Source organism: Tupaia chinensis, unplaced genomic scaffold, assembly GCF_000334495.1.
Source record: "Tupaia chinensis unplaced genomic scaffold, TupChi_1.0 Scaffold139833_1, whole genome shotgun sequence".
Taxonomy (NCBI): Eukaryota; Metazoa; Chordata; class Mammalia; order Scandentia; family Tupaiidae; genus Tupaia; species Tupaia belangeri.
The window spans coordinates 2,236,612-2,249,178 of NW_006199712.1; the positions used below are offsets into that span (position 1 = coordinate 2,236,612).

The window sequence follows — 12,567 nt, forward strand, 5'->3', positions numbered from 1 at the left end:
TTCCCTCCAGAATGCCCTGCTGTTTGAGTGCTGAAACCATTTTCTCAGAGATCTCCAGTGATTCTGTGTCATATTCCCTCTGCGCTCACTTACCGATTGGTGGGGGTGTGTGCACGCACAGTCACCTACTTGAGCAAGGCCATATGTGCTTGTGTCTTTTTTGTACAAATCTGAGAGACAAAATTGATTTTTCTCTAGGACAGGGTGTATAGAGAAAAAGAAATTCAAGACCCAAGTGAAACATTCAAATCTGCCACTAAAAGGTGAGTGGGGGACCAGCAGTTGGCGTAATGGCTATGTCGCCGGACTCCCACGTAGTCGACCACGATTCGCATCCCGGACCCGGTGGCTTAAACTCACACCAGGCACATGTGTGTGCGTGCCCAAGATCCCGAGAGGAGTATGGAGGAGAAGGGATTGCGGTGTTGCCATCCCCCCTGGGGGAGATTTCTCGCTTTCTGTCTCTTTGTCTCTCTCTGTCTGTCTGGTGAGTGCACACGCCCTATAGCGAAAATCTCTCCAAAAAAAAAAAAAAAAAGAAAAAGAAATGAGTGGAGTTGGGGCCAGCAGGTAGGATAGTGGCTAAGGCTCTGGACTCCCTCATGGCTGACCACAGGTCACATCCTGGACCCAGTAGCTTGAAAATCACATGGGATACATGTGTGTGCATGCCTCAAATCTCAAAAGGATACTGGAGGCGAGGGGGATGTGGCATGGCTATCCCCTCTGGGGAATGATTTCTCATCTTCCCATTCTTTGTCTCTGTCTCTGTCTCTCTCTCTCTCTGGAGCACACATGCACACTATGGCAAAAATATTTTTAAAAAAATGATGAGTGGAGTTCAAGTATGATATAAAGGTAAAACTAACTAAATCCCAGGATAAGATCAGATTTTTTTTTATTCTTTTACAGATCTATTTATTTACTTAATTCAATTTGTCATTATTTTTTAATTTGACCAGAGTGAGAGAGAGAAAAAAAAAAGGGGGGGGGGAGTGAGATAGCAAACCGGCAGGTCCGGGACTCGAACTACAGTCGGCCATGGGGGAATCCAGCACCTTAATCACCATGCCACATGCTGGTCCCAAGATCAGATTTTTTTAAAAAATTACACTGTGTCTTCTTTCCTTCCTACCTCCACAGTGTCTGGAGTGTTCTTGCACTGCCGCAAGAGACTTACCTAGCTAGGCATTGCTTTTTAGCCCAGCTTCTGTCCAAAGTTGTCCTTACAAACCTAGCAAGGTGTTATCAGAGCTGGTGTAAGCATTGTCCATGGCTATTCCAAGAGATTCTCTACTCAGAAGGTGCCACACATAGTCTTGGACATCGTGCGTAAGACTGAGCCCTGCCAGTGAGCTAATTAAACTTTTTTTTATAAAGTTCCAACCTCAGCAGCAGAGTGGGTGGCTAATTTCCTGACTCACCTATTCGACTCATTTGTAGTCCCAGTAAAATACTCCCTCTTGTAGGACACACTGCCTGGCTTTATTTCGAAGCCGTTCCATTTCTTCACAGGGTAGATAGGAATGCGCAAAGTCGTAGCTTTCTCTTTCGTGTGGGATATCATTTATGAAATGAAGTTCAGTTCTTTGTTCAAAAGGAATCACGGGAATGTCAGAGCAGTTTTGAATAAAACTGGATATTCAATTAAAAGTCTTTCCTCTCCAAGGCTCAGAGCTCTTATTGGGAAAGGTACAAAGTTCACTCTCTAAGTGTAGAATAGACTCCATTACTGAGGAAGTGGAGAAAGGAACCTAGGGCCTCACATCCTATTTGTGAACCTAGGAAACCTCCCTGGAAGTAGGGTCTAGTCATCTGCAGGGCTCAAAATATACAAACAGCTACAGAAACACAAGTCAACAATAGAGTGGCCATGACAGAATTTCCGAGGACAGCATACCTTTGTTTATATTCCACAAGATCACAGCATAAGGGAAATGCTGTTAACTAAAACCCACAGCTGAAACTTCCTTGTTTTGGTTAGGTGCAGGCTCTAAAACGGTATCTAGCAAGGAGAACACAGCTTACTTAGCAGAAGTGATTGCTCCCCTCGTCCTACCCCCTGCAAAAGCTAAAGGTTATGGCAAACGTGAACAGCTACATGCTAGTGAAGAGCAGATTTCTGCTGTTTTGCCTATTCTGACTAATAGGACTTATTCATCTAGAATAATGAAATTGATTCAATGCCTAGTAAAATGGGATCTGACTTATTGTCATGCCACTTCACAACATTAAAAAAAAATTTTTGTAGTAGCAGGTTTTGTGAAAACTGCATTTTTTTTTACTAGTTAACAAATAATGGTATATATTTACAGCATACAGCATGATGCTTTGAAATATATTTACACTGTATAATGGCTAAATCAAGCTAATTAACATATGTATTATCTCACATGCCTGTCATCATTTCTTTGTAGTGAGACAGTCAAAATCTGTTCTCAGCAATTTTCAAACATACATTATCATAAAAACGCAGTCACCATGTTGTACAATCAATCAAAATCCAGAGTCATTCTTTGCTGCCTCCCAAGCACCAAGCCCACCAGTTCTCCATCCCACATGTCTTGAAGGTGCTGTCTCCTCTCCTGTGTTTGCCGACATTCTCTCTTTATTCACTCGTTAAAGATGTGCTCTATTGGAACATTGTGCTCAGGGCTAGCAACACACTGGAAAGATGACTATCAGTAAGTGAAGTTGAAACCACTGTAGTCATTGGTCTACCAGAAGCCAGGTCAGTGAATATGCAGGGGAGAGTAGGATGTGCGGGAACCTGAATCCAGGCTTCTTCCTGGCCTGAAACTTCTGAGAAAGCGTCAGCCTCACGTCCATTCTGCCCTTTTCCCTACTGGCTGAGCTTTTCCAAAGTTCAAATCAGATTGGGCCCTCCCTCTTTTTTTTTTGGAGAGATTTTCACTGTAGGGCGCGTGTGCTCGCCAGACAGACAGAGAGAGACATAGAGACAGAAAGTGAGAAATCACCCCCCAGGGGGGATGGTCACGCCGCAATCCCTTCTCCTCCATTCTCCTCTTGGGATCTTGGGCACGCACGCACACGCGCCCAGCGTGAGTTTTAAGCCACCGGGTCCGGGACGCGAACCGTGGTCGACTACATGGGAGTCCAGCGACATAGCCTAACTGCTGGTTCCCCCTCCCTCTTATTAAAACCCTTCCATGATTCCCTTCTGTGGTAGGACAAGTTCCAACTAAAACCCTCCAACTCAACATGCCTTTCTTGTTTTATTTTTTTTTCTCATAGCACAGTTTTATATAAAAGTTGCTAACTTTATAGTCCATGAAATAAATAGGAAAGTACAGAAATGAAAATACCCAGTCTGCCTTAAAAATGTAGCACCGATATCATTTTCATCCACCTTCTTTCCCCCTTGACAATCAATTCAATGGATAATTTTCCTAATGATTGCTGTTCGCACTTTACATAGCTGGTTCGGATATCAAGACACTGAGTGGCTTTGATGAACAGAGAGAATCAGTGAGGCTATTTACTGTCCTGATGTACTCATCAAAGTAACACAAGTGCTTGCATAGAGCTATCCATCGGGCCAACAGAAACAAGTTCTTAGGTCCTGCTCTAAGAAACACTGAGTCCGTCTTTACAGAGAAGTGAGATCTCAGGAGCGGATGAGAGCTGACCACCTCTCCCTTTACAGGGGCAGGCCACTATAATGATTTTCATTCATTCACTCAGTCATCCATGCGTCAGTATTGAGTATTGGCTAGAAACCACGTGTTACAAACATGAACATTATTCCCAGCGCTCACAGTTCCTCTCTAACAACTTCTGTGATTTGATCTGAAAGCTGAGATCCTAAGAGTAAGCCAGGTCTCTATCAAGGAATTAGGGGATTGGGAGGGAGGCACATGAGATAGTTTTAAATAATAAATAAAGAGGTCTTTGGTAGAAAGAAATTTGTGTGTGTGTGTGTGTGTGTGTGTGTGTGTGTGTTTAAAGAAAGGAGGTGGGGGTATGGTAGTGGGTGAATGAGAAATTGCTTCCCTGGTAGAAAGTGAAAATGTAAACATAGCTAAGAAAATATACAGTGTGGGAACTGGCAGATGACGTAATGATTACTCTGCAGGACTCCCACGTAGTTGACCACGGTTCAAGTCCCGGACCCGGCAGCTTAAAAACTCACACCGGGTGCATGTGTGTGCCCAAAATCCCAAGAGGAGATTGGAAAAGAAGAAATTGTGGCATGGTTATCTTTCCTGGAGGATGATTTCTCGCTTTCTGTCCCTCTGGCGAGTGCATGCACCCTATAGTAAAAATCTCTCGAAAGAAAGAAAGAAAGAAAGAAAGAAAGAAAGAAAGAAAGAAAGAAAGAAAGAAAGAAAGGAAGGAAGGAAGGAAGGAAGGAAGGAAGGAAGGAAGGAAGAAAAGAAAAAAGAGAAAAGAAGAGAAAAGAAAAGAAGATATACAGTGTGTTTGAAAAATTATGGCAAGTTCAGTGTGACTTGAGAGAGGCAGCAAAGGGGAAGACCGGGTTACAAAGGAAGATGAGCAGGATGCAAATTGTAGAGGGCTGGCCAAGGAGCTCAAATTTTCTCTGTAAACAATAGAGAGCCTAGAGAAATCTCTAAGCAGAGATGTGGCATGATCGGTCTTGGAATAAAAGTCTGATTTTGGTATAGAAGATGAGTTTGAGAAAATCAGGAATTAAAAAGATGTGTTTTAGAGGTGACTATACCAAGGAAAACTCTATGACCGTCCCCCAACTAACTGCATGTTTATTCCTAGTGACGGTGCTGGCCATTTTCCACGAACTGCACGTCGACCCCGACCTGTACACACTCTTGTTTGGGGAGAGTGTTTTGAACGATGCAGTGGCTATCGTCCTTACATAGTAAGTACCAGAACCGAGCCTGCATGTCCTTAACCATGCGAAAGACGCTTCCACTTGGCGATAATTCCTGATGGTTTTACTAGTCTCTTTTCTCATGTCATAAGAGTTACAGGCAATTTCTAGCTTTTGAGGAATTGTTATCATAGAAAATCTCCAGTAATGGGCATCATTCATTAGGCACCTAATTTCTAAAACTATTAATGGGTTTCACGTTTCCAGCTTATTACAAGATACGACCCAGAGGATAACATCTTTTTTTTCCTCAGTGCGTATATTTAGCTGATTCACTTAAGGTTCCTAAAATGCACATAAATGAGTTTTCCTCATTTCAAATCAGTATTATTTAATTTTTTTCTTCATACTAGTCACTTTGCAGATAACGGACTAAAACAAACCTTTTTTATTTCTATGAGTTTGGCAGATTGGAGTTGGAACATGAGGCTCAGAATGCGCTTTTCAATTCTTAATGTAAATATAATGCTTTATAGGAATGCACTTATCTTTAAGTCATCACATGACAGGTGAAACTGATGGAGCCCGGCGAAGAGCCAATGTAATTTTCCTCCGTGTTAGATTTTCTTTTGGGGATGAGAACCGCTGCTCTTTCTTCACCTCCCCATTAGACACTTAACATTTACATTTAATTTGCCACTTTAGTGGCTTTCACTATGTCAGAGGTCTCTTCTTAGTTTTAGATTAAGACCAACATTTTGGGCAACTGTCAGATATCCCTTAAGAAAGTAGCTATCTGATACTTAAATGTGACAACAGGATTCTATTCTGGGCGTTAATGACTTCAAATGCAGTGGGAAATGTATTGTGAAGTAACCAAGGGATTTTAAAAGTCAGCTCTCACAGAGGGGAGTCGAAGACAACAGAACAGCACTTATCTCTCTCTCTCTCTCTCTCTCTCTCTCTTTCTCTCTCTCTCTGTCTTTGCCAGTTGACATTTCTTAAGACTGCCACCCCAAAGTTGCCACCAGTTCAGCAGCTTTCAAATGAGAATTTCCAAACACATGCACGTTTCACCTAGTCATGGAGAAATGCTTTCAAAGGCCAAGCAGGAAGGATCAGCCAGGGCAAAGTGAGAGCAAAAGCCATGCAGATTCTCATGTGCTAAAGGGTCCTTTTAAAGACATACCACGAACAAGGCGTTAGGACATTGGGAATTTGTCCAAGAAATACTAGTACTAAAGGAACATTTGGAGTAAAAATTCTAAAAATCTGCTGAGTCCCTAATTTTTACTTCCTGAGCTGCCAAGTTGTAAAAGGCCAAGCAAAGCAAAACCACCAAAGTGCAAATGAGCTTGGCAAAGACTCATGCAGCCACAACCTAGGGGAAGCCTGGCCTTTCTGCTTTGAGCACTTGCATTCACAGTAGTTTTCCATTTAAACACACACTCTAAGGATGAATGTTGATACTGGTGAGCACAAGCCTGGGCTTTTTAAAAAAATTTTAAGAGGTTTTGCCTTAGGGAGCATGTGCTCTGCTGGGGAGAGAGAAAAGAGAGAGAGAGAGAAGGTGAGAAATCTGTCCCCCCAACCCCACCCCGGGGAGATGGCCGTGCCCAATCCCTTCTTCTACATTCTTCTCTCAGGATCTTGGGCACACATGCACACAGGCACACATGCCAGCATGAGTTTTAAGCTACCAGGTCCAGGACTTGAACCACAGTCACCCATGTAGGGGGCCAGCAGGTGGCATAATGGTTACATCACTACGGTCACTGCTATGCCATCTGCTGGCTCCATCCTGGGACCATTTGAGACAGTCTTTTTAGTAGCTCCTAAAGTCAACATGTGAGTATGACTGGCAGTACCCCTCCTATAACTCTATTCATGTCTTAATAATAAGATGTGTTTTGGGACCAGCAGTCGGAGTGATAGCTATGTCGCCGGACTCCCATGTAGTAGACCATGGTTCGAGTCTCAGACCTGGTAACTTAAACTCACGCTGGGCGCATGTGTGTGCGTGCCCAAGATCCTGAAGGGAGAATGGAGGAGAAGGGATTGCACCATGGCCATTTCCCCTGGGGTACGATTTCTTGCTTTCTGTCTCTGTCTCTCTCTCTGTCTTTCTGGCGAGCACACACGCCCTCTAGCAAAAATCTCTCCAAAAAAATAACTAAATAAAATAATAAGATGTGTTTCACACAATGGTAAGATTGTTAGACATGAGACATTTGCCATTCTAGCTGAAAGTTTGTGCTCCCAAGCTTTAGCATTTACAGCTTTATGTCTGGTAACCCCAGTGAATTCCAGTTGAAAATAAAGTAATTCTACATAAGAACGTTTGACCCCCAAAAGTCCACACACGTATGTCCACAGGCTCGCTCTTTCACCTGGAGCATTTAGAGCCCCCCAGCCCCTTCGGTGAGCTCTGCTGAGTGATTCCTACCGATGACGTTCTGGACCCACTGCCTCTCCACCAGGGCCATCTACTGCTTGCTGCTTACCACCCACTTGGTTTTCCCTGCGCTGTTTTCTTCATTTTATTCTCACTTGCTTCTCAAGCTTAGTTCACACATTCATAACGATCTCTTTAGACACTGATTTCTATATACGTATTGTCTCTCCTTGTAATGCCCCATCCCCACACTATCTACCAACCATTTTCTAGTTCCTTTACAGAAGATCTATTTAAATATCATTTAACGGTTTTCCTTGGATTTCGTGCTAAAATTTCCAAACATTTGTCTCTCTACTTTTCTTCCTCTTTACACTAAACAGTGCATAGCACCCTGACATGAGTCTCAGGAGGGCCCCTCCCTGCCCTTGCACAGACCGAGTTCACTTCTCCTGGGTTGCCTTCCCTAGCTTCTGGTTTGCCTAATGAAGTCTTTCAACTCTTACCTTGGTCTTCCCTAGAAAGTTCCAGCCCCTTTGCAACCCCTGCCCACACCTCCATCAATTCCCTTCCAGTGCAGAACTAGATTTATGTTTATATTTGCCTTTCTGTATTAAAAGCAGAGTCTATATATTTGAAGTGTATATTAAAAGAACAATCGAAAACCTCTTAGGTTTTCCCTTTCTTAGTTCTACCTTTGTGTTTTTGAAGTTTAAGAATAGTGATCGAGCTTTTTCAAATCAAGGAAAAGTGATACATTTTGATGTGAAATCAGGTAATGGGAACCAGCAGTTAGCGTAATGACTACGTCGCTGGACTCCCACGTAGTCAACTGCGGTTCGCTTCCCAGACCTGGTGGCTTAAAACTCACGCCGGGCGCGTGTGCGTGCGTGCCCAAGATCCTGAAAGGAGAATGGAGGAGAAGGGATTGCGGCGTGACCATCCCCCCTGGGGGGTGATTTCTCGTTTTTTGTCTCTATGTTTCTCTCTGTCTGGCGAGCGCACGTGCCCTGTAGCGAAAACCTCTCCAAAAAAAAAAAAAAAAAATCAGGTATAAGAAAGAACCCAAGTCACTGATGACTGACCTTTTGACAGTGGCTCCAGAGTCCCTTTCAAATGGCCACTCATTTTCATTTACCTCATCTTCTGCCAGCAAATCTCTTTGCTAAAGAACAATGCTCTTCAGCTTTAGTATTTTTCCATTTTTAATTATTACTATTTTGACAATACTGTGCCCTAGTATTTAGCCACATTTTAGATTAAAGCTGCTTTTCTGGTTGAAGACGCAAATGATTAATTCTAATACTCTTTCTTAGGCTAAGTGTATCTGAGCTCCAGACAGCTGATAATTGAATGTGGTGACCACGGCTTTTGTACATAGCAGTGGGTGGTGGGTGTTGTATCATGGTCCTTTGGCTTAAAATGATTCACAGTTATTTGTGCTAAAAAGTAACCTTCTTGAACATAAAAGTTTTGGTATTAGCTTGTCTTTGACCCATAGTGTTATTTCAAGTATACCAGGAGTGCCATGCCCAAACATGTATGCATACTGACCCAGGAATGAATTCCACATGATGAATTTGCATTTCTAAAGCTTGTTTATCAGGTTATGAAGGAAAGCAAAATGTGTATTGGAGAGGCCTTGAGGAGTGTGTGTTTTTGAGTCCTGAACAAAGGCACTAATTTCAGAGACAGCATGATAGGGCAGAAAGAAGTTTAGATTTGAAGTCAAGTGATCAGTGGCAGAATTGCCATTAATTTACTATACAACTATGATAGTTGACCAGAAACCAACCCAAACTGGGTAAACAAAAAGGAATCAGCGTTAGTCAGTTTAACGAAACAGGGGGACTAGAAATGACTCAGGAAAAGACTCAGTGAATTGAGCAAGACTCCTTTTTTCACTCAACTTCTTCAAGGTCGGCTTCCTCTTCTGGTCACAAGACGGCTTTCCACATTCCCCAGGGCTGTCTGTCTCTTTCTTCAGGAGAATTAGACCAAGAATATTCCTCTCACCATTCTCAGCCTAAATTTTAGCGCATCTTACATATTCTGATGCCGTTCCAGGCCTACTTGGAACTGATATTATGGCCGGGGGATTGTCTTGCGATTTTTGGCTCAGTTGTGAGTCCCATGTTCCACAAGTTTGAGAGTATAACCAGCTTCACTCAGAAGCACAGACACCCAGACCAGAGATGGAGGAAGACAAATATACATTGCCATGATAAAGGAAGAGTGACTGCTGGCTAGACACACACACACACACACACACACACACACACACACACACACACACAACCCTATACGACTCTCTAGACATACACTCTATATGTCGACTCTCTAGCCATAAACTCTCTATGCTTGTTCCTATCTATAAAATGTAAAAATGGTTGTTCCATATATATAACAAAATTATTCTAAGCAATAAATAAAACAATATAGTTGAAAAGGATCTCTGATCTCTATAATCTACTCAGTTTATGCTCTATAAGTAAAATACACTTATTATCACTTATATCATCATTTATATCTATACCTTTCATTCTACTTACACAGATCTGTCTGGTTTTATTAAAATAACTAAAGATAGACCTGCTTCTAGTGAAGCATTCCTTCATAAATATAGCATTTTATGAACCAAGGAATATAAAGAAGAACCATTTTTACATGTGATTTCCCCGATTAGGAGTGAACGAACCACTTAGTTAAGACATAGTGTCTGAAGCTGATAAATCATGAAATGAAGATTGAAGTATATATTACTTAATGTTATAAAGATACTCACAACCAAAAATGATATTATTCATAAAAGTTAAGTGGAGGAGGAGAGAGGGAAGAAAAGGAATAAATTAACTTTCTACATTTCTCAAAGTAAGAAAGAAATAGATACTGTGTGTAGTTAATAAATCAAGAAATGTGTTAATAACTTAAGAGTCATGGGGCAGCCATGAGACAAAAATAAAACAAATCACTAAAGGTAGATACCTTTTCCATGTAGGAGCATGGTTTAGGCAAAGAGGGGAAAGATACTGGATTGTTAGAAAAGTCATGACGTATTTTTCTATGTCATGACTTTTCCAATGACCCAATAATTTATTTTTTTACTATATACCCTTATGTTGTCTGCATGTTTTTAATACATTTGAATTACATTTAAATCTTCGAGTGTCCAAGATGTCAAAAGCAAAAACTATAAAAGAAAAACTAACTTATTTGGTGAAAATAAAGAGTCAAGGGAACCAGCAGTTAGCGTAATGGCTATGTCGCTGGACTCCCATGTAGTCGACAGCAGTTCGCGTCCCGGACCTGGTGGCTTAAAACTCACACCGGGCACATGTGCGTGCATGCCCAAGATCCCAAGAGGAGAATGGAGGAGAAGGGATTGCGGCGTGACATCCCCCCTGGGGGGTGATTTCTCGCTTTCTGTCTCTATGTCTCTCTCTGTCTGTCTGGCGAGTACACGCGCCCTATAGCGAAAACCTCTCCAAAAAAAAAAAAAGACTAGAGAGTCAAGTAGTCCTACCAGGCATACAACACTACAAAAAAAATTTAAGAAGTGAAAAACTAAGGAAAGCATTTCTTTTTTTGAAAAGAATTATTTATTTATTTAATTCCATTTGTTATTATTATTTTTTAACTTGACCAGACAGAGAAACTGAGAGAGGAAGGGGGAAAGTGCGAAAGCAAGCTGCCAGGTCTGGGACTCAAACCATGGTCGGCCATGTGGGAATTCAGTACCTTTAACCACCACACCACCTACCAGCCCCAAGGAAAGCATTTTCAACACACGTGTTGATAGGCTAATGATCTTTATACTATTCATGATGAATTTCAGTCCATTTACTATGCCAAATTTCGAGTTATGTCACCTTGGATATGTTACTCAATCTCTCTCAACTGCCTCATTTATAAAACAGGACTTACCTCTTTGGATGGGATTAAACATAAAACACCCGGGTCATAATACTCTCTACATGTTAAATGTTAGTCGTTGCTATTTCTCCTCTCTAGTTGTTGCTATTTCTCCTATCAAAGACTAATCATAAGAAGTAAACATGGCACCAGCAGTTAGCGTAATGGCTATTTTGCTGAACTCCCATGTAGCCGACCACGGTTCGAGTCCCAGACCCAGTGGCTTAAATTCACGCCGGGGGCTTGTGCGTGCATGCCCAAGATCCTGAGAGGAGAATGGAGGAGAGGGGATTGAGGTGTGGCTATCCCCCCTGGGGGTTGATTTCTCGCTTTCTGTCTCTCTGTCTCTCTCTGTCTTTCTGGTGAGCACACGTGCCCTATAGCAAAAACCTCTCAAAAAAACAAAACAAAACAAAACAAAAAAGTAAACATAATAGAGAAATTGGCAAAGGATATAAAAAGGCAATGAACAAAGAAGAAATATAAATGGCCAATAACTCTACTAAATGAGATGAGCTTCACTAATAATGGAATAAAACAAAGTAAACCAACAAAGGGATAGAAATGTTTATCTAGAAAATCTTTTTTAGGTCTTCAGAATTGAAAAAAGGATAATGGTACTTGAGGTAAATCAAAATTTGGGAAATGGGAATCTTCCAACATGACTGACAACAAAACAAAACAGAAAAGTGATAAATCTTTCACAAAAGTGAATTAGTAACACTAAGAATCATTAGAATGTGTGAATTCTTTGATCTGGTGATATTTCTAGAAATTCAGCAACTAAGAGAATGTGCAACAATTTTTTCCTTGAAGATGAATGCATTGATTGAGTGAGAAGTTGTGCACTATGGTTGCTATTTGATTGAGTAAATTATAATACATTAATACCATGGGACCTTATGAAGTAATGTAATAAATGATATAGACAAAAATATATTGATGTGAAAAGATATTTATAACATATTTTTAAAGTAAATAAGAAATTTAAATATATAATATCTAGTTTGGTCAAAAAGTCACAGCCAAATTTATGTGTGGGTATATGTAGATAAGAATTATAAATATGCCACATAGTAATAATCATCACATAATATAAAAATGATATAGTTTGGTATTTACATTTAATCTATAATTTACGTATAGAAACTACATATGTTATATAAAAGGTGATTTTTATTTTCATCCTTTTTTTTTTTTTTTGGAGAGATTTTTGCTATAGGGCGCGTGCGCTCACCAGACAGACAGAGAGAGACATAGAGACAGAAAGCGAGAAATCACCCCCCAGGGGGGGATGGTCACGCCGCAATCCCGTCTTCTCCATTCTCCTCTCAGGATCTTGGGCACGCACGCACACGCGACCGGCGTGAGTTTCAAGCCACCGGGTCCGGGACGCAAACCGCGGTTGACTACGTGGGAGTCCAGCAACATAGCCATTACACTAACT

The 12,567-nt window shown here is 41.3% G+C and overlaps 1 protein-coding gene across 3 annotated transcripts in view; it reads left to right on the forward strand.

Annotated features, from left to right (window-relative positions):
* Window positions 1–12,567, forward strand: part of SLC9A9 (solute carrier family 9 member A9) — a 720,836-nt gene that overhangs the window by 264,224 nt on the left and 444,045 nt on the right. For all 3 annotated transcript variants that reach the window (XM_027765886.1, XM_014593185.2, XM_006162296.3), the window contains exon 6: window positions 4,756–4,861. In XM_027765886.1, coding sequence (XP_027621687.1) covers window positions 4,756–4,861 — 106 coding nt within the window. The remainder of the gene's footprint in view (window positions 1–4,755; window positions 4,862–12,567) is intronic.